Source organism: Telopea speciosissima, chromosome 4, assembly GCF_018873765.1.
Source record: "Telopea speciosissima isolate NSW1024214 ecotype Mountain lineage chromosome 4, Tspe_v1, whole genome shotgun sequence".
Classification (NCBI taxonomy): Eukaryota; Viridiplantae; Streptophyta; class Magnoliopsida; order Proteales; family Proteaceae; genus Telopea; species Telopea speciosissima.
In genome coordinates, this window is record NC_057919.1 from 1,276,262 (window position 1) to 1,302,742 (window position 26,481).

The window sequence follows — 26,481 nt, forward strand, 5'->3', positions numbered from 1 at the left end:
TGATACTTCTCTTTTGCAGGCTCCCACCTCTGTGTACCTCCTAGGGTTTGGTAATAGATTATAGTCACCAAAAAAAAGAAGCACCGAAGACTTGGTAACAATAGAAGAGCATTCATGGGAGGACCATGAAAATCTGATACGATTTCTTTTCAGCCTCTCCTAATTGGAGCGAAAGAACTCCTCCCCGTCACTAGCAGTTGCGGTTCAGCCACCATTACCAGTGTGGGAGACGGGGAAAAATAAAATGGGATTTCGTTTTTCAGTGTTTCTGCCAATGAATGAGGGCCATTTCTCCCTCGGTTAGATTGCGGACTTTGATCTTTATTGGCCCAAAAGGTGTTCATAGGATCAAAAGCGAACCTAATGTGGGGAGGCCACAACAAGCCAGGAGAGAAGTGATCTTGTCGAGCTAGGGAACCCTAGGAGAGCCGCCGACTCCAACTACCGTCCATCATAGTTGTCACGTCGTCACGGCGATCCAAGTCAGTGGAGGGATGTCATGTCGATATATCGACATGTCGCCCGCCATGGCGATCATATCGACCATGTTTTATTTTTTATTTTCTGTATTTTTATTGTCATTTAGTATGCTATAATATATACCCTATAACATAAAAAATTAACATGAAAGTGTAATACTAGTCTACTATGGTTTAATTCATGAAAGTGTAATATCCATTAGTGTATATGAAATCATGGATTATCAAATAATTGATAGCAATAGTCTTGCTGATAATAAAGTTGAAAAATCATGAGAGTTGAGATATGATTCATATGAAAGTGACTACAAAAGTAACAAAACAAAAAAAAAACAATTACAAGAACGTAATTTATATTGAGTGAATAAAGCTAATAAACAACCCATCTAAATAAAAAAAAAAAAAAATTGCTGATGTGAATATGTGATTGTGTATTAGTGTTTTTTGTTTGATTTTTTTTAATTTTTTTTATGTTAAGGGAAAAGCATTAAAATAAAAAATGGTTAAAAAAAAATTATTGTTAAAAAATTAAGTTTTATAATTTGAAACAACCATGTCGCCCGATATGGCCATATGTCATGGTATGGCGTCCATGGCGGCGCCATGGTGACGACATGGAGGCCATGTTGGTCGATATTCTTACATCATCCATATCGGTGGTCAATATGCCCACTTCTCTAGCGATATGACGCCATGGCGATGCCATGACAACTATGCTGTCCATGTACGATCCATACTAGATCTGACCAACTGCCCATCCTACCTCCTCTACGTTCTTGACAGCCCATCTTTGTCTCAGTAGAGTCTTTGAGTGACATGTTTCGGTCCTTTCCCATTACTTAGAAAAAGTGAGCCAGCGGTTCAGGTACAAGATACTATCATTACCGCCTGTGCCAATAAAAAAAAATTTAGTGCCCTGAAGATCCTACCACAGTACAACCAATCCGGATCATTCAGGAGATCCCAAAGACTTCAATGATGCATACACCAAAAGCACAAAATAGATAAAACCATGAGAAAAAGTAAAAAATACCCTTTCATGGAAATAGTCTTTGTCCTGGTAACGCACTACACCTTCGTCTAGGTTTCTTTGCCCTCTCATCTAGACAAATTCTATTAGGTTGAGCCTGAAGTTCTGATGCTTCTCAGGCTACATCAGTGTTTTCTTCTCTAACAGGACATCTCCTGATTATGCCACAGGGCTTTTGAGAAGTTGAGATACAAATTGTGATCCAACTCAAATTATATAAGCACAATGCGACAGTAGTCTAAACCCCCCATCCCAAAAAAAAAAAAAAAAAAAAAAAAAAAAAAAACATAAAAGAAGGGGAGAAAAGCAGTTACCCTATATTGTGAAGCACTAGAAAAGAAAAAATCTAATATGGTAATGCCTTTTTTCCCCCTTGAAAGGTAATATTGGTTTTTTTCTTCAGTGATCCCTGTGAACTGTGACAGAAAACCTGATTGCTTTGGATGTTGCAGCCATTATTATATTAGCTAATCAATTAGTTACTTGGTTGCAGTCCTTTTATGGATGAATAAACTTGGTACCATATTCAACCACATCTACTAACCAGGGTTCAAAATTTTGGTTTTGGTCGACACCTGATCGAAACCCTGCACATTTCGGCTGTTGGATTCGTTTCACCTTTTTGGTAGTCGAATGGCCATATTTTGGCTCGAAACTTCAAGGAAACCCTAGTTAAGCATCTCTAAATATATTCGAACCTTTAGTTGTAAAAGTGCACACCCAAAATGGTAGTTTGGTTTTGGACCCTTGGTTGTTAGTTTACGCCGTACTTTGCTGTATACTTTCTCTATTAGCCTATTTTACATATAATTTAATTTAGTATTAGAACGCACAAAATTCTACTAAAACAACTCAAATATGTATTAAGGGTGAAGAAAAACCATTTAATATTACACTTACAAGTAGTCAAGGACAAGTGGACAATTGTTCCTCCGAATCTATGTCAGTACCACAGAGTTCCGGGGAGCCTCAAAACCACTAGAAGATTGCTGCTGCCGACGAAACCTTTCTTCTGAATCTATCACAAAAGATGGCCATGTCATAAAGCATAGTATGCTCGAAGAAATATTCGAAGTCCAACACAGCAGCCTGATATGTGTCATCATCAAGGTAACCCAATCTAGGATATAGATCACTGGGCTGGGAAGACAATACAAATGTGGACACACTGTAGCTGCTTGGTTGATCAGGCTGATATGGTTGCTGGGGGCTGGGTATGAGAAGATGCTGTCCACAAAAGAAGACCCACTCACCCACCCTGTGACTGACCCACATATGTAGTAGGGAATGAAGAATAAGACATATACTAATCATAACCACCATATCCACCATGCACGACAGTGGAGCCTTCTGTGGAAAATGAGGTTGCATGCCACTGTCCTGGCTGTCTATACTCACCATAGCCACTACTCTGCTCCAGGCTGAAGCCTTTAAGTGTGTCAAACATGCTCATAACATCTATCTCCATTCTATCCTCCTCCACATCTAGTCAGAATTGGCAGTGCTAAACTTTCGAGTAGCTTGAACGTGTGGGGGCACGTGCACCGTGGTCAACATCCTGTGTAGCATGATCGAACTGAGTCTCTCCTGTGAATCGGATGGGCTCCGACTCAGGCTCCACCTCAGCCTGGTCGTACTCCTCTTGGAGGGATGCAAATGTATCACCCCCCACACCATGTAAGTCCTGCAACAGAGGATCAAGGAATACTCTAAGAGTAGGCCAATACTAAAGGCTGCAACAGCCTATTCTCAGGTCTGAACAGAGGCTACTAGAGGCACTCAATCACAGAAAACCATAGCAGATTGGAAGCCACTGTTGGTTGAACAGAGAAGTCAGAGGTCTCCAAAACTCAGAACAATACTAGGTTACCAAAGTACTAAGTAGCTGACTTAAATGTTTTGCCAGATCCTTCCTGTCGAAGGTAGGGAACGTTGGGTTGATTAGCTCTTCAAAATTCCTGCCAATATTAATGGTTGGATCATGCGATAAACCAGAAGTTCCAAAATGGTAAGTAAGAATCAGAATTAGTAACTGTACACCTCAGGGAGATCCAGCCACTGAAAGACCATGAAATTATAATCAAAGGTGGTCTACAACAAGGAGAAGTGTCATATTCAGAAGCTATGTGTAGCAGAGATGAGGATGTTAAGATGGATGTGTGGAAAAACTAGGAAGGATAAAGTAAGAAATGAGCGGATTAGAGCTGACTTGGGAGTTGCCCCGAGCAATGACAAGCTCTGAGAGAGTTGTTTGAGGTGGTATGTTCATGTTCAGCAGAGGCCTAGGGACGTCCCAGTAAGGAGGAGTTATATGATCCCGATTGAAGGAGTTAAAAGATCTAGGGGCAGGCCTAAAATGACCACAAGAGAAGTTGTGAGGAAGGTCATGAATAGTTTAGGTCTTGTACCGAGTATGACCTCGGATAGAGCCTATTGGAGGGTAAGGATCCATGTAGTAGACATTAGCTGAGATTTTCCTGACTTGTTGGGCTGTGCCTCTTTCCTGTTACTTTCATCTTTCATTCGTCATTTTTTTTCTCATGTCACGCCCCCATCCCTCTTTTCCCATCTCTTCATTCCCCTTTTTTGTTTAGACCTCGGTTTTGCCTACTTTGTTTTGTTTGGATCCATGTATCCGATCCCATTAAGTTGGGATAAGGCTGAGTTTGTTGTTGTTGGTCGTCTACAACAAGGGGAATATCATGTCAAAATCTGAACTCAATTGACTGGCTGGATGAGAAGAAAACCACCAAGGAAGTTTGGTGTCCTGGAAACCAGATTGGAAGGTGCCTCAAGGAATATTTTTGTCTTCCAAGTTATGCAGATTTATCACCAAATTGGGCTTCTTTTATTAGGAATAAGTCTTGGGTTGGGTTACATACATGTTGGGCCTTTGATCCCATGGGTTTCTAATGTAATAGGCCCTTTTTATGGGCCTAAAATATGGGTAAATAGGTTGCATACTGGATTAGCTCCCATACTTAGTTTTATTTCCATACTTAGCTTTTTATTTGGTGTTTTAAATTGAACCGGTTCAACCAGTGTTTCAATTTAAGTGATTTTATTACCTTTTCTTTTAGTTGTTTAGTGGGGCTGGATTGGCTTCAGTGCATCACAAGGATTGATGGAGCATGCAACAGTACAGTAAACACTCTCACAGTAACTCTCAGTAAACCTCAATTGCAATGGAAATAAAATAGAAACAAAAAGAGAAAATGGTAGAGAAGTAGAGGAATAAGAAGGATATTCAGGCATCTGACTAACCGTAGGGAAGGTATCCCACCTATCTTTACAAGGGCCTCTCACCCAAACTGTCTCTCACAGCAGCTGCATCTCACGCAAGGGATGCTCTAAGGAACAAATAATGGGCTGAAAGGCCCATTAAGTGGACCAAAGGCATGATGGTTGGACTGGCTTGATAGGCTGGTCTGAATGACTGCTGGTCCTTTTCTTCTTCATGCTTTGATGTACATCAACCCTGTGCAGAAGAACCACAAGCACCAGCCTCGGTGCAGTTGCTCCAGAGGAACCAGCTCCTTTCCTTCTCTCTCTTAACCTTCCCCGCTCCTGCATTTGTGTAACTCGGCTTGCTGTCCTAGCAAGCCGATTCTGTCTTGCTGCCCTAGCAAGCCGATTCTGTCTTGCTGCGGCTTCTCTCTCCATATCATCAGGCATAGAGTCCCCATCACTATCAGAATCAAAGTCATCCCCTATTGCTGGATGTCTCTCCAGCACTGCCTCTTTGAACTCTTCCCTTGCCTTCTACTTATCAATGTCTTACGTATTCCTCCCTTCATGAGGGCATCCAGGGCCTTCTACACATCTCACTAGGGACCCTAGGGCACTTGTCACATCTCTGTATCCAACAGTCAGATGCCACTCCAGTCCAGTGGCCCACCTCCCATGATCTTCCCACAATTTTTACATTGTGAATTTTTTTTTTTCCATTTCCAATGGGTACGCCATGCCTCCATGCTATGTCTCCTCCCCGATCTCCTACTTGAGCAGCCATTATGCAATCTTCTTACAGTGTTGCAACAAAAATGCCATGTTATTAACTTTTCCACGCCAATTAAAACTCTTAAGCCAACAACAAAGCTATTTCCTAATTTTTACCCAACTCATATATTTTTCCTAATTAGAACTAATTTATATATTTTTTATTATGAAAGTATAATACCTTAATTAACCAAAATTAAGTATTGAGCAGCACATTAATCATCACTTTCAGTTGAAAAGTCAAAAACAATACTTCAGAAATTTTCATGATTTTTTCAAGCTAAAACATATGGTCTCTATTTTTTTCTTATTTTTCTGTAATTGTTTAATTTTCAAAAAATTTTTTTTTGGCAGAAAATAATATTGACAGTGTAGTTGTAAATTGGCCAACGGTGTCTTACATATATAAATCTGAGCCCCAAACAATGAATGTTAACCCAGTTTTTTCAAAAATTTATCAAGTAAAACATTTTTAATCAGAAAATAATAAAATAATTTGAAATCAGAAAATTAGATTCGACTCCGTGAAATCGTAGATCAGCTTATGGTGTCTAACATATAAAAAATTGAAGGCCAGCTACCAAATATTTACCCTATTGTTTGAGGTTTTCTCCTTGTCAGAGTCTAAATGCACGAAACTGTGAAATTGGGTCGAATTGCTCGAAATTATGTTTTTATACTGCCTGAAACGATATCGAAACTGTGAACCAAAACCCCAAATTTTTGGTGGTTTTGACCGAGATATCGAACTATGTTACTAACTACTAAATTCCTCCAGTAATAGCAAATGCACAAGTGTGATTTTGTCCCGATTCTGCTCACTAATGTTTTCTTCCTTGTACTTGTTGATTCCCCTTTGTCTGAAACTTCTAAAAAAAACTCAGCATGTTTTCTGCCGCAATTGACAATCCAATATATTTAGGGCATCCTCCTATTGCTGTGCCTTTGGTATAATTTAGAAGCATGTGTAATTCTGACTAGTCTTCACTAGAGTGCCAAATCTGTATGCTTGAGACTTGGGAGATCCTGGATGACTGGATCGCTTTCTTCTTCATCATCTTTTTGCTGAAGCTTTTGCACAATTTTGGGGTTGGCTACTGTCTCATAGATGGGAAGATCTTTCTATGGTATGCCATGTTATTGCTTGGGAGAAAGGTGGTCGTGTCCTATGGGAACTCCTGCCAGTGGCAATTTGCTGGTCAATTTAAGCAGGGAGGACCATATATTATTTCAAAATTAAATTAGCCTGCTTGCAGAACTACCAGCTTTTATAATATTGTTGGGAAAATTTTCAGTGGCATTATGCACTCAGGTCAAGGACAGATGGCCTTTATTTTTATGGTGGCTGCTCTGTTTTATGAACTGTTGCAAGTTTTCTGTAGCTTCTCTATATAGCTTGGGTGTCTTTTGTCAGCCTTGTGCAGTACAGTGAAGCTGTTCTCAGGGACTCTCTTGTTCCATCCACCATATTGTCTTATAAAATTCTTAATGAAGAAGGGGTTGAATGTGGTGGTGATATGTGGTTATACTGTTTTTGTAGTTGAAAGGTACGCACAACATTAGTTCTTCACAAACTGATTTGAGGGAAATGTCAGTTAAAATGTCCCAAAGTTGGGGTGGAATAGAGGCAAAATACTGTTGTCAAGAGTAGTATTATTTTGTTCACTTGATTCAAGATGACCTTTCGATGGATTTGAATTGTTTTTGGTGACTTCAGGTGGTCAAAAGAAAGGCCTTTCCAGGAAGAATTGGAGAGAGCACCTCATTCTCCTATTTCACCGTAGGGTTTGAAATTTAAGATTGATTGAGTGCATAGACATGTGCTAACTTGATGAAGGCTCTTGAGGAAGTGCTATACAGTTTCGTATGTAGAGGAATCTAGTTTCCAAGTCATCATTACCAATATTATTACACTACTTGCAAAAGTAAAATTCCTCTAGGTCATTAACAAAAAATCCCTTGCATAAAAAAACTCTCAATTGTGTCCTTACATATGTAACGCTATGAATAAATTATTACATCTTTTGAATTTGTTCATATTCAATCTATTTGACTGTATCATACTTAGTTTCTTCTTAAATTTCATTTTCATGTCTTGTATATAGATTGCAGTTAGTTGAATTTTGAACTTTCCACTTTGGTTTTAGGTTATTGCAGGGATTTGTTTCTTGGTGTGGGTTGTAAACATTGGACACTTCCGTGATCCTTCTCATGGTGGCTTTCTGCGAGGAGCAATTCATTACTTTAAGGTACTGCTTGAGAGAAATGGTTCTTTATCTTTTCTTATCTTGCTATGCTGATGAACTTTGAAAGATAGGTTGTTTTTAAATTTATTTGATGTTCGCATCTGCAGTGTTCTGATAAATGTTGTATTTTCTGTTAATTTGGTAGTGTGTGGCATTAGTCTTGTTTAGTATTTCATAGATTACATATATGTAAACTGAGCAAGGAAGCTGCAGCCGTTTTCAGAAGAACCAATAATATAAAGAACGGTGTTGGACCCTGACCATCCTGAATCCGAATCACTTTGTTCAATCAATTGGTATACAGATTAGGAAACAAAAAGCAGGACTGGCTGATTCTTAAAACCCTGTGAAGAACTGTACTGAAGGACTGGTGGAATTTTATGGCAATATTGTTAACAGAAGTTAGTTTATAAAAACTTAACATATTCAAATATGTATATCTTTAAGAGTGAACACTTAATAAGGACTAGTCATAGACTAAAGGTTCCTCCGGTAAATGTCATATTTTCTGTGTCTTGCCATTTGTGTGCAGTATCAGCCGTGAAGCATGTTTTTTTTGGATGAATAAATAATTCATTACCAAAGAGAGAAAAAACAAGGCCCCGATCAACGGGGAAGGAGAAAAAAATACAAAATACAAGCCAAAGAAAAACCCCATCCTCAAGAGGAGGGGGGCGGGTGTGCAAAAAGGGGGAGGAGAGTCCCAAGGAAACAACAATATGCCTGTTCCTTGGGGTGTCCTGGCAAGAAGATGTGACTGAAGCTAGCTTGCTTTTGATGTCAAATGAGATGGAGTCACAAATAAGCTGAAGAGGTCTCAATCTGGAGGACCATTTGCACTCCATCCAAATCTGATTGATGGTGGCAGCAAAGGTGAACTTTCCCACAAAGTCGCAAATAGATGACCTGGAAAATGTCATGTCCATCCAGATCTATTTTCTTTGAAACGGAAAAATCCATCTAGGTTGGGGCCAACATCTAGCTAGCACCCCTTTCCAAATGGACGAGGAAAGGGGGCAAGCAAAAAAGAGATGGTCAATTGTTTCCATGGCGTTCGAGCAGAGGCAGCAAGACGGAGAGATAGCAATTTGCGGTGGATGAGGAATGTCTCATTGGAAGGCAGTCCTCGCCAAACTGTTGCCGAGAGATGTGGTGTTTGAACCATACAAGTTTATGCCAGGGTGTTACAGTGCCATGCAACCGAATATGGTTCCAAGCTGCTTTGATGCTGAAGAGCCCTGAAGAGGAGGGGGTCCAGATAGTCTTGTCTCCCCTACCAGAAGATCGACCTCGAAATTAGAATGGGGGGCAGGACATTCCAGACTGATGTAAGCATGTTGCTGCTTCAAGCTCTGACCTTGTACCCTTTTTTTTCATATCCATCTTTTGTGAATAAATTATGTTTCCTTATGCTCATCATTTCCCCTTTGGTATCTCAATTCTGTTCCCTTTCCTGTCTGAATAAATTTATTCATTTATGGAAAGGGCTGCTAGCCAAATGTTGGCCTCAGAGAAGAAGAATCCTTCCCTTCGATAGAGAATGGAATTGGTTGAGATGACCTTTGCTGGTAAATCCAACTGTGACTCAGTAGGTAAACTTGCTTTTGGTGTCGCCATATAACACATTTGGATGGAGCATAACATACTAACATCAAGTGGGTCCTAACATCAGGCGATGGACTCATAAATCCAGATCAATCCAACAGATTTGGGACACTATCTCCTTCAACATTTTTTTGGGTGAACAAATAATTCATTACCAAGAGATGGAAAACAAGGAGAATACAATATACAAGGCCATGCCTTTACAAAGGGGAGGCAAGGGCCTGAAGAATGGAAGGGGAGAGAACCCAAGAGTCAACAATAAGCCTATTTCTAGGGGTGTCCGCACATGAAGAGGGGGCAACATCAATCTTGGCTTTAACTTCAAAGAGAATGGAGTCCCGTATCTGCTAAAGGACCTGGATTTAGAGGTCCATCGATGAAGGTTACGCTCGAACCAGAAGTGGTGGATAGCAAATAGCCAGCTTACCAACTGCGTCACAACAAGAACTCCCTGCAAAGGACATATCCACCCAATCCATTCTCTATCAAAAGGCAGAATTCTTCTTCTACTGGGCCAGCACATGGAGAGGAGCCCTATCCAGACAGAGGAAGAGAAAGGGCAATCAAAGAAAAGGTGATCCACATCCTCACAAGCATTCCAGCAGAGGCAGCGGCTAGGAGGGACAGAAACTGCTGCTCAATGAAAAAGGATTGCATAGGGAGATAGTGGGTGAGAGCTCTCCAGACTGTAAAGCTGTGACAGGGAATCCACCTTTTGAACCAAACTGCCCTACTCCAAACAGTAGGGGAATAGGAGATCCCCAAACCCAATAAGATCCCATTTAGAATTGGTAATAAACAACCCTGAAGAAGAAGCCCACCACGAAACCAAATCACCACTACCTGAGGGCCTTTGGCGGATACTGGGAAGAGCACCCCAAATGGCTGACAGGGTGGAGGAAGGGAGAGGGGGGTGGGGGGCCATTCTTCAAACCGAATGATGTCCGAGACTAGATTTGACCTGTAAATAGTATTGTCACCGACCAAATGAAGGACTTCGAGAGGGTGCCAATTGTCTAACCAGAATGGAGTTGAGGACATAGTTGTAACGGCGGTTAGGCGACCCAAGTTGACCAAGGCGCCTGGACGCCTAGGCGTCGCCTTGACAACTCTTGAGGAACTATCATCAATCAGGGAAGAGATAGCTCCTATCACAAGAGGCCTGAGTTGAAGAATCTCTCTCCAGGCCCAGCATGGATCTGAGGGAGGAGAAATTCTCCAAATAGAATCATTGAGGAGGAGGCGGTAATTGACCCAGTCGACCCAAATGCACTTCCTCCTAGCCGTAATCTTCCAAATGAGATTGAGAATGCCGTCATAACTCATAAGTGATGTCTTTGATCCTTCTCAAACCAAGGGTCCCTGTCCAAAGGAATGCACGCATTAGGGACTCCAACTTCGAGATGATGGACTGAGGGAGACCAAAAATGCCGGACAAATGAATGTAAGATGACTGTAGTACATATCTGATTAACTCAAGATGGCCGACATAGGAAAGCAGCTTGCCCTTCCAGAGCTGGAGCCTCTTACGCAAGAGGGCCAGAATAGGGGAGTTATGGTGAGCAGTCAACCTGGAAGGAATCAAAGATAAGCCCAAATACTTAACCGGGAGAGAGCCCAAAGAGAACCCAGATCAGGCGGTCACTTCAGTCTCAGTCTTCAAGATCGCCTTACCGGCGCCTTTCCTTTCCTCTTTCTCCTGTTCTCGATTCCACGGGGGATAATAGATCTGATAGGTGTCATTCAAGGGGATTCGATTGAACTGATTCTGATCCGAGCACCGATTAGAAGGCCTTCATCGCTCCTGTCACTGGTAACTGATACCTCTGGAAGGGGAATCTGATCTCTTGTCCGCGGGAGAGTTAGAGCAGCAGAGAATTCCTCCTATCTTCAGTACTCGTTTTCAGGTCAGCCTTAACTACCCCAGGGACTCCAACTAGAAAAAGGAGAGAATACAAGAGCCTTAAGAGGCAGGGGGAAAGAAAAAGAAACAAAAACAAGAGCAAGATACCCCAAGGAACTTGCTTATTGTTGATTCATGGGGCCTTCCATTCTATTTGTACCTTGCCCCGAGTGCCTCCTAGCTGAGGGCCGTGCATTTCTTTTTGTATCTTTTTCTTTCCCCCTACCTCTTAGGGCTATTGTATTCTTTCCTCTTTTCTCAATATATTTCTTGCTCACACAAAAAAAAAATTTGTTCCCTTGGCAGAAAATGGAACTCCCTTAGCAATATTGCAACAAAGGATGCAAGATAAGTCACCTAAGATATCAAGGTTAATAAACTTAAGTTGATGAAGTGGAACAATCTATTCCCTTCACTTTTAAGCTTGCAATTGAAGCTTCTACACTTATATTATTTTGATAGCTAAAGGAATATTAGATTTGTCTTGTTTTTCTTTTGCTTTGTACCATATGCTTAGATACTACCTACCCACACACCCCCTCCCAAAAAAAAAAAAAAGGAAAAAAGAAGAAAGAAACAACATATTGGACCAAAGGGCTTCAAGATGGGTTTTGTAAGCAGGCCTTCTTCCTGGAGAGAGTGGGAAGATATAGGGTGGGAGGGCACGCTTTTGAAAAAACTTTAGTTTACTTAGTCTAATGTTTTCAAATGGATTGTAACAATTTTCTTATTCTTGGTTAATAGTTTATAATTGATTGAGTTTATACATTGCCTTATCCATGTGACATTCTTTATTTCTGTTCTTTAGCCAACCATACAATATGATCCAATAATATGGTTATTTATTCTGACATTAAGTTGTTTCTTTTCTCTGTTAAGAATCTTCTTCGTATTGATGCTGACCACTTTGTCCTCATTACACAGATTGCAGTTGCTCTTGCAGTTGCAGCAATTCCTGAAGGGTTACCTGCTGTCGTTACAACGTGAGTGTTTGGAATGAGGTGTTATCTGCCTTAATTTTTATTTGTTGAAGCAGTAAAAACTAGTTCTCATTGTCTCATTGAAAAGAAGGCGAAGGAAGTCAAACACACATATTGAGATTGATTTATTTATAAAAACAAATTTCGATTTCACCACTCAAAAGAAAGAAAAAAGAGTCTCTGCTGGGTTGGGGGAGGCTGCAACTCCTGTAAAGTTGTCCTTGCAACACCCTCCCTTTTCTTTATTGGTCACTGGGATCATATGGAGGTTCTTCCTTTCATTCTTTGGAATGGCTTGTTTAAGCCATGGAATCTCTTTTCTGTGCTTTCCTCTGGAAAGGAAAAGAATCATCCAAATTCATCCACCCAATCAGTTGGGCATCCATCCGTCTCCCCAAATCTAAAGGTGGTCTTGGCCTTCGGAGGATCCAAGATTACAACTTAGCAGGGATTCTCAAATTAATTTGGAAAATCTCGTCTAAGCAGGATTTCATCTGGGTCAATTGGGTTTATTCCTACCTTTTAAAAAAGGATTCTTTTTGGACAGCCCCCCAACCTGCTGATCCTTCTTGGGTCTGGCGTAAAATCCTTCTCCTTCGTCCCCTAGCCCTTAGAGCTATTTCTTCTGTGATCGTTGATGGGACCTCTACCTCCCTCTGGCTTGATCCTTGGCACCCCTTAGGAGTACTATACACTACATTAGGAGCCTGCTCAGTATACTCTTCTGGCATTCCTAATCTGCACCCCTCTCTTGCTAGATTTTAGGTTGAAGAAGGAGAAGAGAAGAAAGAGAAGAGAGCAGCCACGGTTTTGGTGTTCAAGTGCTATGTCTCTAACCTAGGGACTAACATGCTTATATTGAAAAGAATAGTAAATTACACCTAGGCCCTTGGCCTTATACAAATTACAAAAAATAAGAAAATAATACAAGGGGATATTTACACATATACCCCTGATACAATACAGCCATTCTTAACACTCCCCCTCAAGCTGGGTGGTATATGTCATACATACCCAGCTTGTCTAACATAAAACTAAAGTGATTGGAGCCAAGTCCTTTGGTGAAGATATCAGCCACTTGTTCATTCGTCTTCACAAAGGGAGTACAAATAGCCTTAGAGTCTATTTTCTCCTTAATAAAGTGTCTGTCAACCTCAACATGCTTTGTCCTGTCATGTTGAACTGGGTTGTGAGCAATACTGATGGCTGCCTTGTTGTCGCAATATAGACTCATAGGTTCAGTTGTCTCAAACCCCAATTCTTGGACAAGCTTCTTCAACCACAAGACTTCACACACACCATGAGCCATGGCTCTAAACTCTACTTCAGCACTTGACCTGGCTACCACTGGTTGTTTTTTACTCCTCCAGGTGACCAAATTGCCTCCAACAAAGGTACAGTATCCAGATGTGGATCTCCTATCAGAGATAGGCCCAGCCCAATCAGCATCTGTATATACTTCAATTCTCAAGTGACCATTCCTAGAGAAGAGAAGACCTTTTCCAGGGCCTGACTTCAAATACCTGAGGATCCTATAAACTGCATCAAGATGTCCCATCTTGGGTGCATGCATAAACTGACTCACTACTCCAACAGCATAGGTGATGTCAGGTCGGGTGAGTGAGAGGTAGATAAGTTTACCTATTAGCCTCTGATACTTTTCAGCATCCACCAAAGGTTCACCACAATCTTCCCCTAGTTTGTGGTTTTGCTCAATAGGGGAGGAGATTGGTTTGCATCCTAAGTAGCCTATCTCCTTAAGTAGATCAAGAACAAACTTCCTTTGGCAAACATTGATCCCTTGCTTAGATCTTGAAATCCCCAGAAAATACTTCAATGGACCAAGATCTTTGATCTCAAACTGCCGAGCCAAATAAAGCTTAAGCTTTGAGATTTCAGCTTCACTGTTTCCCGTGACCACAATGTCATCAACATAAACAATGAGAGCTGTAATAGTGCTGCCCTTCCTCTGTATAAACAATGTGTGGTCAGCTTGACTTTGAGTGTAGCCATTCTGTAGGAGGGCTTGTCTGAACCTCTCAAACCAAGCCTTAGGAGACTGTTTGAGTCCATAGAGAGCCTTCCTAAGTCGATACACTTTCCCATTATCACCAGGATGCTTGAACCCAGGAGGAGAGTACATATATACTTCTTCTTCTAGGTCACCATGTAAGAATGCATTCTTCACATCAAGTTGGTATAATGGCCAATCAGGATTTGCAGCCATTGAGAGAAGTACACGGATGGAGTTATGCTTGGCCACTGGAGCAAAGGTTTCCTGATAGTCAATGCCATACACCTGTGTATACCCCTTGGCGACAAGTCTTGCCTTATACCTTTCCACAGTACCATCAGACTTGAACTTGACTGTGAATACCCATCTGCACCCAACCGGGATTCTCCCTTTTAGGGAGTTCAACAAGATCCCAAGTGTGATTCTTCTCAAGAGCCAACATCTCTGTGTTCATTGCTTCTCTCCATTTTGGATCTGCCATAGCCTCTGTTACATTCTTGGGAATAGAGATGGATGAGATAGCCACAGTAAAGGCTTTACCTGTAAGGGAGATAGAATCATAGGAAATAAACTTGGCAATAGGATTAGTGCATGCCCGAGTTCCCTTTCGGTGAGCAATAGGAAGATCTAAGTCTGAGAATGGAGAATTAGAGGAAGGTATACCTGTCTCAACTGATGAAGGCTCAGGATGAGGAGACGAAGAAGGATTTTGGCAGGTCTTCTTTATAGGAAGCCATGAAGGAGGATTTCTCCTATCCTTTGTATATACCAATAACTCCCCCTGTTCTCTGTTTTCCTGTGCACTAGGAGGCTCCCCCTCAACAACAATATCCACAGAATTTTTCTTCCCTTTGTCAAGCTGGAAAGGAGAAATAGGAACAAGAGAGGAGAAAGGAAATAACACAAACTTGGGAACCTCTTCACCTTCAACACCACCACCATACTCCCCCTGAAGAGGGGACTGAAAATACGGAATGTTTTCAAAGAAATGAACATCCTTGGAGAGGAGCCACCGACGGGTAGGAGGATGATAGCATTTATACCCCTTTGAGGTGGAGGAATACCCAAGAAAGATGCACTTCAGGGCCTTAGGATCCAATTTAGTGCGGGCAGATTTGCTAATATGGACATAGCAAATACACCCAAACACCCTTGGAGGGAGAGAAAAAGAAGAGGACCTTGAAGGCAAGAGATCAAGAGGAACCTGGAAGGTCAAGACACTAGAAGGCATGTGATTAATAAGAAAGACAGCAGTGAGTAAAGCATCAGACCAAAAAGTTTTTGGAACATGCATGGTAAACCAAAGTGATCTAGCCACTTCAAGGAGATGGCGATTTTTTCTTTCAGCCACCCCATTTTGTTGAGGGGTATCAACACAAGCCACCTGATGAATAATGCCATGGTCAGAAAAAAAGGTTTCCAAACCACTATACATATACTCCCCACCTTTGTTTGAGCGGACAATTTGGACCTGAGTTTGAAATTGGGTATACACTAACTCATAAAAGTTTGTAAATGCAACATGGACATCACTCTTATGTTTCAAAAGAAAAACCCAAGTAACCCGAGAAAAGTCATCAATAAAAGAAACAAAGTAGCGGAAGCCACGCAAAGAAGTAACAGGGGAAGGCCCCCAAACATCAATATGGATAAGATGAAAAGGTGAAGTAGATCTATTACCATTAGATGCATAAACTGTTTTACAACTTTTGGCAAATAGACAAGGTTCACAATGAAAAACATGCGAGACAGGAAAAGAAGTAAACAAATGTGGCAACTATTTCCTCATAACAAAAAAGGAGGGGTGCCCCAAGCGACGGTGCCATAGCAGAATATCCTCCTGAGTACGTCCACCTTCTTGCCCACAAACATAGGACTGAGCTTGCAGAATAGGGGAAGTACCAGTCTCCAAAACATACAAGCCATTAGCTTCACGACCACGGCCAATCACCCTCTTCGTCACCAAATCCTGAAAAAGACAATGGGTAGGAAAGAAGGTGACAAAGCAGTTCAAAGATCTAGTCAATTGACTAACAGAAAGAAGGTTAGTGGCAAAGTTGGGAACATGAAAAACTGACTTCAAGGGTAAAAAAGGTGCAACTTGGATATCTCCCTTACCAGAAATAGAAAAGAAGGTACCATCATCAATTTTTACCTTATCTTTCCCAGAACAAATAGAATAGGAATTATATAGCTGTGACCTACCAGTCATATGATCTGTGGCACCTGAGTCAATGACCCAAGAGGTGAGGCCGGAGGAGGAAGCCTGCAGTGCAGTGGAAGAACCGGTGGCAGAGGAACCTGAGGAAGTGGCGGAGGAACCATCCAAATGAGCCACAATCCGGCAAAATGCAGCAATGTCCTCCTTGGAAAGAGAGGATTCATCAGATTCAACAACTCCAACATAAGCCTTAGGCCCTTTCTTCCGCTGTCCTCGCCCTCAAGATGAACCAGCAGGGGGCTTCCCATGGAGATCCCAGCAAAAATCCTTAGTATGCCCATTCTTGCCACAATGGTCACATAGGAATCGACCCTTCACAGCTCCCTTAGCAACCCCCTTATCGGCCCCCTTGGTGGAGTTCTGAGCATAGTACTAATACTCGTGAAATTTCGGTCGAGATATCGAATATTTCGAGTATCTCGACCTGTCCGAAACAAAACGTAAGTTCGATATGAAAAAATGCAATATTTCGAATATTTCGGAAATTTTGATGATATTTCGGAAATTTCGGTCATCTCGTTTCAGAAATCTCGGTAATTTCGGTCATTTCGTTTCGAAAATTTCAGAAATCTCGGTCATTTTTGGCATTTTACACCCACAGAAAAATACCATATTTCGACGAAATTTCGGTATCTCGGAAATTTCGGTCAGACCGAAACACCGAAACGAAACGTGATTTAGTACCATGGTCCTGAGGGGGAGTGGAAGAAACAAGTATAGAGTGCTCAACAGTGGGGGCAGTCCCCATAGCACCCCTACGGGTCTCCTCACTCTGTAGATATCCACACACCTCCTCCAGTGAGGGAAGACTTGGACGGACAAGGATTTGCACCCTAAGAGGCTCAAAATCAGCATTAAGACCTCCAAGAAGAAATAAGACCCTCTCTCTCTCAAACAACCGATGCACCTTGACCTCATCAGCAGGGCATAACTGGAGATCTCTATAATGGTCATACTCTTCCCACAGGCCCACAACAAGGCTATAGTATTCAGAGATACTTCTCTCACCCTGGCGCAAGCTGACAATCTGTTAGAGAAGTTGGTACACCTTAGTAGAGTCCCCAACCCGATCAAAAATACAGGCTACACTATCCCAAATGTCCTTGGCAGTCTCCTTGCCCATAAATCTTCTTCCAATCTCAGGCTTCATGGAGAAAAGAAGCCAAGCCATCACCAGGGAATTCTCAGAGTCCCACTTGGGATACCCTTGCTCAGTCGGAAGAGGGGCCTGTATACTACCATTGATGTCACCCATCTTTCCCCTACACCGGAGAATCAATTTCATGGACCGGGACCAATCCAAATAGTTGTGGTTCTCAAGTTTGGCAATAGGGAGTTGGATATTGGGACTCTCAAAGGAGGAAGGGAGAAATGGGGCTGTTTGGGCTGTGTCTACAAGAGGCAGGGGTGTTGCAGCATCTTTGTCACCCATTTTGACCTTTAATCAAACACTTGATAGGCCCAAATAACAAATATCTCAATCACAACAACAGTCCCACAAATACAGCAATAGAAAACCAGGAAAAACAGAGATAAATAGCCTGAAAATAGGCCTTTAAATCCCTAAAAACTGATCAAACAACCACGGAGTAAGGATGAGTATTGTTCCTTACCAAAAAACGATTCAAATAGACCAAAGAAACTGGTCAAACAAGAACCTAATGAAGCAACAAGAGCAAAAAACCACTGTAGCTGGCGAAAAACAGAGGCAGAACAGCCTGGCCGAGATTCCCTTCTACTCCTTGGGTGCTTCCAAGAGATGTGAGAGTACACCATGAGAAGAAACAAGACCTCCACACGAAACTAGAGCACTTGGTTGCTCAGTATTTGGACTGCAGACAAGAGAGAAACAGGTCTGAGAAGGTATGCTATTTTCCTTCACAGAGATTGTTTTTCACCTTCCAAACAATCTTCGATCACCTTCAAACTCCAGGAGCAAACCGCTCTGATACCATGTTAGATTTTAGGTTGAAGAAGGAGAAGAGAAGAAAGAGAAGAAAGCAGCCACGGTTTTGGTGTTCAAGTGTTATGTCTCTAACCTAGAGACTAACATGCTTATATTGAAAAGAATAGTAAATTACACCTAGGCCCTTGGCCTTATACAAATGACAAAAAATAAGAAAATAATACAAGGGGATATTTACACATATACCCCTGATACAATACAGCCATTCTTAACATCTCTACCATCATATCCCATGGCTCGTGGTCCCCCCTATCCCTTTTTCGCTCGTGCCTAACCCAAGTTTGGGTCTCCATCCCCCCACCCCTCCCATTTGGACAAGGTCATCTGGATCCCCTCCCCCAACGGCCTCTTCCGTACCAGTTCCGCTTGAGACTTTGTCAGACATCATCACCCCCTGTCCCCTGGCATAGGTTAGTTTGGTTCAAAGGTCACATCCCCCGTCATAACTTCAATGTCTAGAGATCTCTTAACCGTTGCCTCCTCACCCAATCATTTCTCCTACATCACCACATCCCAGTTTCCTCCCTCCTGTATCCTTTGCTGGAATGATATAGGGGACTTTGATCACCTTTTCTATTCTTGCCCCTTTACCTCCACCATTTGGAAAAAAGCCCTTGATTCCATCTAGCCCCGCAGTAGGAGACGTTTACCCTTCGCTCGGGAGTGGTTTTGGTTGGATATGACTTTTTTAGGTAATTCTATCTATGACACTGCTGGTAAGTTGGTTTTCGGGGCTGCTATCTTGAACATCTGGATGGAGCGAAACCTTCGAAGATGGACCTTCAACTCCCATTCCATTGATAAGATTTGGAAAACCATATTCTTTGACGTCGGCTACAGACTTCATATGTTTCCCCATGGTTTCCTTATTGATACCCCAAGGAACAGACATATTGTTGTTACCTGGGGTCTAGTTGGTTCTTCTTTGCATTCTTCTGCCTCTTCTAGGTCTTGAGGTTTTGTACATTCCCACCCTCTATTTTCCCTTTGTATTCTTCCCCCCCCCTCTTTCTCTCTCTTTCCCCTCGGGGTTATGGTAATGAATTATTTATTCACCAAAAAAAAAGCCCAATAAGGGTGCAGGAGGTTTGCTATTCTTCATCAGGGTGTATTATGGCGCTACTGGGCAAATGGGAGATCCATCTTTGATATTTTTGACGAATGTGAAGGAATGCAATAGGGCTTCCTAGAGTTGATATCCATCCCAAAAATTCGGTGGCCATGGGGTGTTTTTCATTTTGAGTGGTCTAACATATAGGAGTTAAGTGGGGGCCAAAGTGAAGAATTTTGAAGAGGGGGTGGGTTTTCTTATTAGCTAAATATGTACTTGTAATGTCTTTTTAGTCAGTTATTACACTCTTGAATCTCACTACAGATACAAAGTTAAAAGAAAAAGTTGGCATAAGCAGGCAATGTGGAGGCATTGTAATTAACTACTTGTTATGGTCGCAGTTAAAAAGTATTGTTTCCAGAACCTCTTATTCTTCTTGTTTCCTTCATCTGATTAGGTGCTTGGCTCTTGGGACGAAAAGAATGGCGCGGATGAATGCTATTGTAAGGTCTTTGCCATCAGTGGAGACCTTAGGCTGTACAACAGTAATTTGCAGTGACAAGACTGGAACGCTTACAACCAACATGATGTCTGTGTCAAAGGTGATTATTAGGGAACTTGATTGCATTGGTTATATCCTGTGAAATACTTACATTTTTGTTAGTTTTCTATTCGGATATATCAATGGCAGTGCTAATCAGAAACCCAGAGGAGTTGCCTCTTTTATGATGACTATGTGGAAGTTCTAACTTGTAAGGACTAAGGAAAACCTTGTGGGATGACATGACATTTTAATGGAATTTCAAATGATTTACCTTGTGGAGTCATACTGGAGGGGGATGGCAAAGATCTACCATTGGAAAGGCTCATATCATCCATCCTGCAACAAGATTTTGTTTTCACTGACTAACTTGGGCATCACCTAAATGTCTGTTATGACCCAAACATCTGAAGAATGGCATCCCAAATGTCATTTTGACATTCCTTAAAACCACATATACTGAATAGCACAAACTGCCCCTTCCTTTGCTGCTGTCCTATAAAGTAGGGTTGTCAAAACTTAATTTTTCTTATATTGTGGTGCTCTCTTATACAATTGTACTTCATTGACCCCTTTTTTTCCACATTGCAGTTAACAGACATTCTATTTGTAAATCAGTATAGGAGATACAATGAATAGGCTGAACTCTGATGGTTGCTTTTTCAGTTTCTAAACTTGCCTGAATATTTCTGAAAATGCTAGAGGACATTTTGTTTACCCATGCTTATAGAAGATTTAGAAGAAGTAGACGTAATGTTATACTCTCTTTCGAAGTCTTGTTTTTGTTAGTTGGTGGTTGATAGTCGGAAACACCTTTGCTTGGGCCTTGGCTTAATAGAAAATGCAGGGCCAAAATCAATGAACCCCCCCCCCCCTATTTGATGCATCGTAACCCTACCCCCTCTTATGTGGCTGTACATGAAAACCCTCCCCATATATATATATATATATGGGAAAATCTTCTTGTAATCTTGTGGTAACCATTAACCAAGGTTAGTTCCATTGTAACCCTTCTTCCTCCATCTTCTTCTCCCACCCCTCTCCGGGCTTATCACCATTGGCACTGTAGTACCCCTACAATGTTTCGCCCTTCCTCGGCTTGCTCCTCCTCTAGTAGTACCCTTCCCCTGCCATCCAATGAACCATGGTTTTTTTTCAGTGAATAAAAATGCATTACCAAAAACGGGAAAGAAAAGAAGGGGGGGGGGGGGGAAGAGAGAAGTCTTAACAACCCCTCCAAACAGGCTGAGGTGCATTCTCTCATTAAGTTACAGTGTTCGTTATTCTATTCCCTTATTGAATCTCGAGTTAAGGAGGCTAATGCTTCCATATTGCCTCCTTAATTGCCCCTCCTGGTCCCTTCTTACCAATTACTCTCACCATTCTAATGGTTGTCTTTGGTTCCTTTGGGACTCCTCCAAATTTCATATTTTGTTTCTCTCCTCTTCCTCTCAGTTTCTTCACCTTAAAATTTTCGACTGTTTTGGGAACTCCAGCTTCTTAAGTTCTTATTCACTGCTGTCTATGCCTCTAATTGCTTCGCTGAGAGAGTTTCCCTTTGGGGAGACCTTCATCATATAGCCTTGCAGTTGGGTCCCTTCCTTGGGGATTGGGTGGTGATTTCAATGTTATCCGGTCTATTCATGAGGAGCAAGGTGGTGACCGGTTAGGTGGGTCTTCTATTGATTCTTTGAATGAGTGCATTGGAGATATAGATGTGAATGGCTTGAGGTGGTCTGGCCTTAAATTCACTTGGCGCTATAGAAGAAGTGGTGACTCTCAGATTGTTTGTAAGCTTGACAGGATCCTAGTCAATGAAGCTTGGCTGTCCACCTTCCCCTCTCCCTGTGGTTCCTTTGACACCCCTGGTGTTTCTGACCGTAGCCCTATCCTCTTGCTTGTCACCAGAATAGAAGAAGTGGTGACTCTCGAATTGCTTATAAGCTTGACAGGATCCTAGTCAATGAAGCCTGACTCTCAAGCTTCCCCTCTTCCCATTCTTCCTTTGACCCCCTGGTATTTCTGATCATAGCCCCATCCTCTTGCTTGTCCGGCCTTGTATTGTCTTTGGCCCCAAACCTTTCAAATTCTTTGACATGTGGTCTTCACACCTCAATTTTCTCTCCATTGTTAAACAGGCTCGGGATCAGCCTGTCCAAGCCTTTTTTACCCCTTTATTGCCTTTGCCAGGAAGCTTTGCAATGTTAAAAAAGCCCTTAAAGTTTGGAACTCCACCAAGTTTGGGAATATCTCTTTGATGGTTTCGAACTATAGGAGTAAGCTTTGTGATATTTAGTTGAGGCTCAAGAGGAGAGTTTCTTAAGACAAAAGTCAAGGATAAAATGGTTAAAGCTTGGTGATTCTAATACTTCTTACTTTCGCAGGTCCATGAAAGCCGGATCAAATACCAACTCCATTCCCATGCTACTAACTAGTGATGGATCCTCTCTCCTCCGTGTTGAAGATATAAAAGAAGAGGCGGTCGACTGCTTCAAAGAGATTTTCAGGTCATCCTCTTCGGTATCCACTGGGCCCATCCCTTAGAATCTGTTCAATAAGTTCATTCCTAGTCTCATCATGAGCACTCTCCAGGCCATCCCCTCAAAGGAAGAAATTTCAGCAGCGGTTCTCTCTCACAAGGCTAATAGAGCCCAAGGTTGTCAAGGCATCACCTAGGAGTCCAGGCGGTTTGTTTTGGGGAGCCTTGGTTGCTGTCGCCTTGTCGCCTTGTCGCCTTGAGCTTTTTCACCCCTCAGCGTCCTTGATTCGCCTATCGCCTTGACAACTATGATAGAGCCCCCTGGCACGATGGTTTTAGCATGGGTTTCTTCTCCTCTTCCTGGGCCATTATTAAAGATGACCTTATCAAGGCCCTTAAGAGTTCTTTTTCAATCACACTTTCCTTTGCCTCATCCCCAAGAAGGAAGGCACATCTGTTATTTCAGACTTCAGCCCCATTTCTCTTTGCAACCTCCTTTATAAGTTCATTGTCAAAGTCCTTGCCAACATGCTGAAGTTTGTGGTTGACTCTCTTGTCAACTACGACCAATCAGCTTTCATTGTCGGCAGGAGCATTTCTGATAATATCCTACTTTGCAATGAGATATTAAAGGGTTTGACAGAAAATCCCATTCCCCATCGGCTCTCATGAAGATTGACAACATCCACAAAGCCTTTGACTCTTTGTGGTGGGATTATATTTCTAAGGTTCTGTACAAGATGGCTTTCCCCCCAGTGTTTGTTAATTGAATCCATCATTGCATTACTGCATCTCTTCTTCGTGCTTCTCAGTGCTTGTAAATGGTAGTCCAACTGGGTACATTGCTTCCACTGTGGGTATCTGTTAGGACTGCCCTCTTTCTTTGCTCATCTTCACCCTTGCTCTTGAAGCTCTCTCCAGTAGCATCCAGTGTTGTGAGGATCAGTTGCTTATCTCTCCCATCCCAAAGTGCAAGGCTCTTAAGGTCACTCACCTAGCCTTCGCAGATGATCTCATGATCTTCTCCAAAGCGAAAATTATTTCTCTTGAGAGTACTTTGCCTTGTTTGCAAGAATATGAGGGGTTGTCGGGCCTTCGTATTAGTCCTTCCATATCTCTCTTGTTCTTAGCAGGGTCTTTGATGTGACAAGGTTTGTTTGGTTGAGAAGACGGGCTTCTCCATCGGTCATCTTCCGGTCAAATATTTAGGCCTGCCTTTGATTCTTGCCAGGTTGACAACCCACCACTATTCTCTTATACTGGATCTTGTTTGTAAGAAAGCTTCTCTCCGATGCAGGTCACCTGGTGTTGATTAGACCAGAGTTGGAAGTTAAAGAGTGTACAAGAACAAGGAGAAGGCTGAAAGTAGAAAGTTTGTTAGCAGAACCGAGAATGAGAGAATTAGAGAATTACAAAGGGAACAGAAATACCCCTAACTAGCTGACTCTATAAGAGCAACAGTCTATACCTAATGAATAACAATTAAACTATCCCAAAAGGACCAGAATACCCCCACAGTATTTTGGATTACATATTCCAATACTCCCCCTCAAGCTGGATTATACATAAACTAAAAGAAGCTTCAGCTTGAGCTAATAAGAAAAAATAAAAAATGCTAACACTCCAACATTCTAACACTCCCCCTCAAGCTGGCGCATATAGGGCACTAATGCCCAACTTGAACAAAATGGGAAGAAACAGAGTTGCAATAGAGTCCAGCTTGACAGATGAATGAAGCTCCCAAATAAACCTTTAAGAACTTGAAATAATTGATCTTCAAAACCTGAACAAACATGATTAGCAAACTGGGACTGGAATTTCTTCCAAAAAAGGCAGCTTTCAATGATCTTCAATAGCTATCCAGTGATGAATCTAAGATTGTCATAGTGACATAAAATCTTTAAGTTAAATAACTAGGGCAGCAAGCAGCGGAAACAAACTAAATCAGGCAGCGGAAAAAAACTGTATCAACCTAATTGAAAGTCCTCAAATAGGCAACAACCAAATATCTTCAATATTCTTCAATACTTCAAAATCCCCCTTACTGCAAGTTCAACCCAATAACTAAAAGTACCCAATGACAATGATGGTGGAAAAAAACTGATCTATGTTTTGCCACAAAAGTTCCTGCAAGTTCTGCTTCTGCAATGTCTGCAAGTGTATTGTACATAATCTCCCCCTCACGTGTAGTAGTACATGTGGACATAACGGAGATGACGTAAGAGATAATGGCAAAAGTATATGTTCCAGAATTTTCCAAAGGTGCTATGGGTAATGAAAAAAAGGAGGAATGGAAAATTAGAGTATACCATAAACTTCCAAAGTGGTTATGGGTAATTTCCAAAGGTATAGTATGGGATATGGGTAATTGAAGAAGCAGTGGGATAGAGAATCATGGAGGAAAATAACAATGCACCATATCAATTTTCAACCTTCTTCAATCGGTCAAACAAACTTCTTAGATGGAAACTCCTGCAGGGGAGAAACGCCAAACTCCAATTTGCAGATCTGATCTAAAGAAGAAAACAGATCTGATTTGAAGCAAGGAAAGGCTCCAATCTTCAAGGCTTGATCAATCGTCAAACAAGGAAGAACCAGTGTGCAAAACTCCAATCTATAAACTCCCATATGCTGAATAGAACTGATGAAGATATCTGTAGAAAAGCTTCACACAACTGAATAGATTCACATTTGCAACCAATAACCATGGAACAACTGTTGTAATCCCAAAAAGAAACTGATCTCCAAGGTAGTAGATTCGATTCTTCAATACGGTGAAAGAACTTCGATCTCCAATATTAGGCGCAGACAGTCTCAAGACTAGGGCAGCAGTAGTCCTCATGAAGACAGCATTAACATGTTAATCAGTCATGCTTACAGAAGCCAATCAACAGAACCAGCAAGGGATGAATTAAGGCTCAATAGAACTAGCAAGTAGTAGACAATAACTCAGCAGATCCAATAGGAATTGACACAGCCAGCCACATAGGAACCAGAAAAAAAATATAGGTTGATAGTTGGATTGATGAAACTTGAATTTTTCAAAAAATACTGCAAGAATGAAGCTGATATTTGGGTCAAATACTCCTCTGATGTTGATAAAACTCCCCTAAAAAAATCAGCAAGAGAGGATATCCCTAACCCTAAGATCGATTTAGTCAGGGTTTTTACAAAACCCTGAAAGGTGAGATCGATTGTAGGGAAGGGGGCTTCAAAAAATTGATGGTGACTTGTCAAAGATTGATGATGTCTTGGAATAGATGCTATCCTCAGCTGCTTGAATGGATCTCCAATACGAATAACCAATCTCTTTTTGTGATTGAGACTTGATCTTCAACAGGGAGAGACACCAAAAAAGTGCGGAAAAAAATAGGGCAGCAGCTATCACATGAAATAGAACTTCTTCAAACCATGTATTGATGAAGTAAATTGTCCTTCTTAATGGTAGAAACACCTCCAAAAAACTCCAGCAGTAGCAAGTAATCCTAACCCAAAAATCGATTTGTGTCAGGGTTTTTGTAAAACCCTGAAAATAAGGATCGATTGGGGTAGGGGTCTTCAAACACTTGGAAAGAGGCTAATATTGAGATCGAGTGGTCCTTATAGTAGTGGAGAATCATCCCTAAAAAATCAGCAGCAGCTCAAAAGAGGAACCCTAAAATCGATTGGAGTCAGGGTTTTGAAAAACCCTAAAAGGTGAGATCGATTGGATGAATCAAGGCTGGAAAAGAAAGGAGAGGGGAGTAGATGGAAGAAGGTAGATAGGTGCTGGGAATCGTTGCATAGGAAGCTCCAACAATGGAGGATTAGCCTTCATGAGAGAGGAATCTGATCTTCAAAAATTTATGGAAAGCTCCAATATCGCAGGTATGGTTCCAGCTATCGATTAGAATTTAGGTTATAAAAAAAGGTAGATTGGGAGGAGGGCAGCAACTAAATCATTGGATTACCTCATTAGTATTGCCCT

At 41.6% G+C, this 26,481-nt stretch overlaps 1 protein-coding gene across 1 annotated transcript in view; it reads left to right on the forward strand.

Annotated features, from left to right (window-relative positions):
- Window positions 1-26,481, forward strand: part of LOC122657962 (calcium-transporting ATPase 3, endoplasmic reticulum-type) — a 200,654-nt gene that overhangs the window by 101,561 nt on the left and 72,612 nt on the right. The window contains exons 13-15 of the mRNA XM_043852775.1: window positions 7,656-7,757; window positions 12,187-12,245; window positions 19,952-20,096. Coding sequence (XP_043708710.1) covers window positions 7,656-7,757; window positions 12,187-12,245; window positions 19,952-20,096 — 306 coding nt within the window. The remainder of the gene's footprint in view (window positions 1-7,655; window positions 7,758-12,186; window positions 12,246-19,951; window positions 20,097-26,481) is intronic.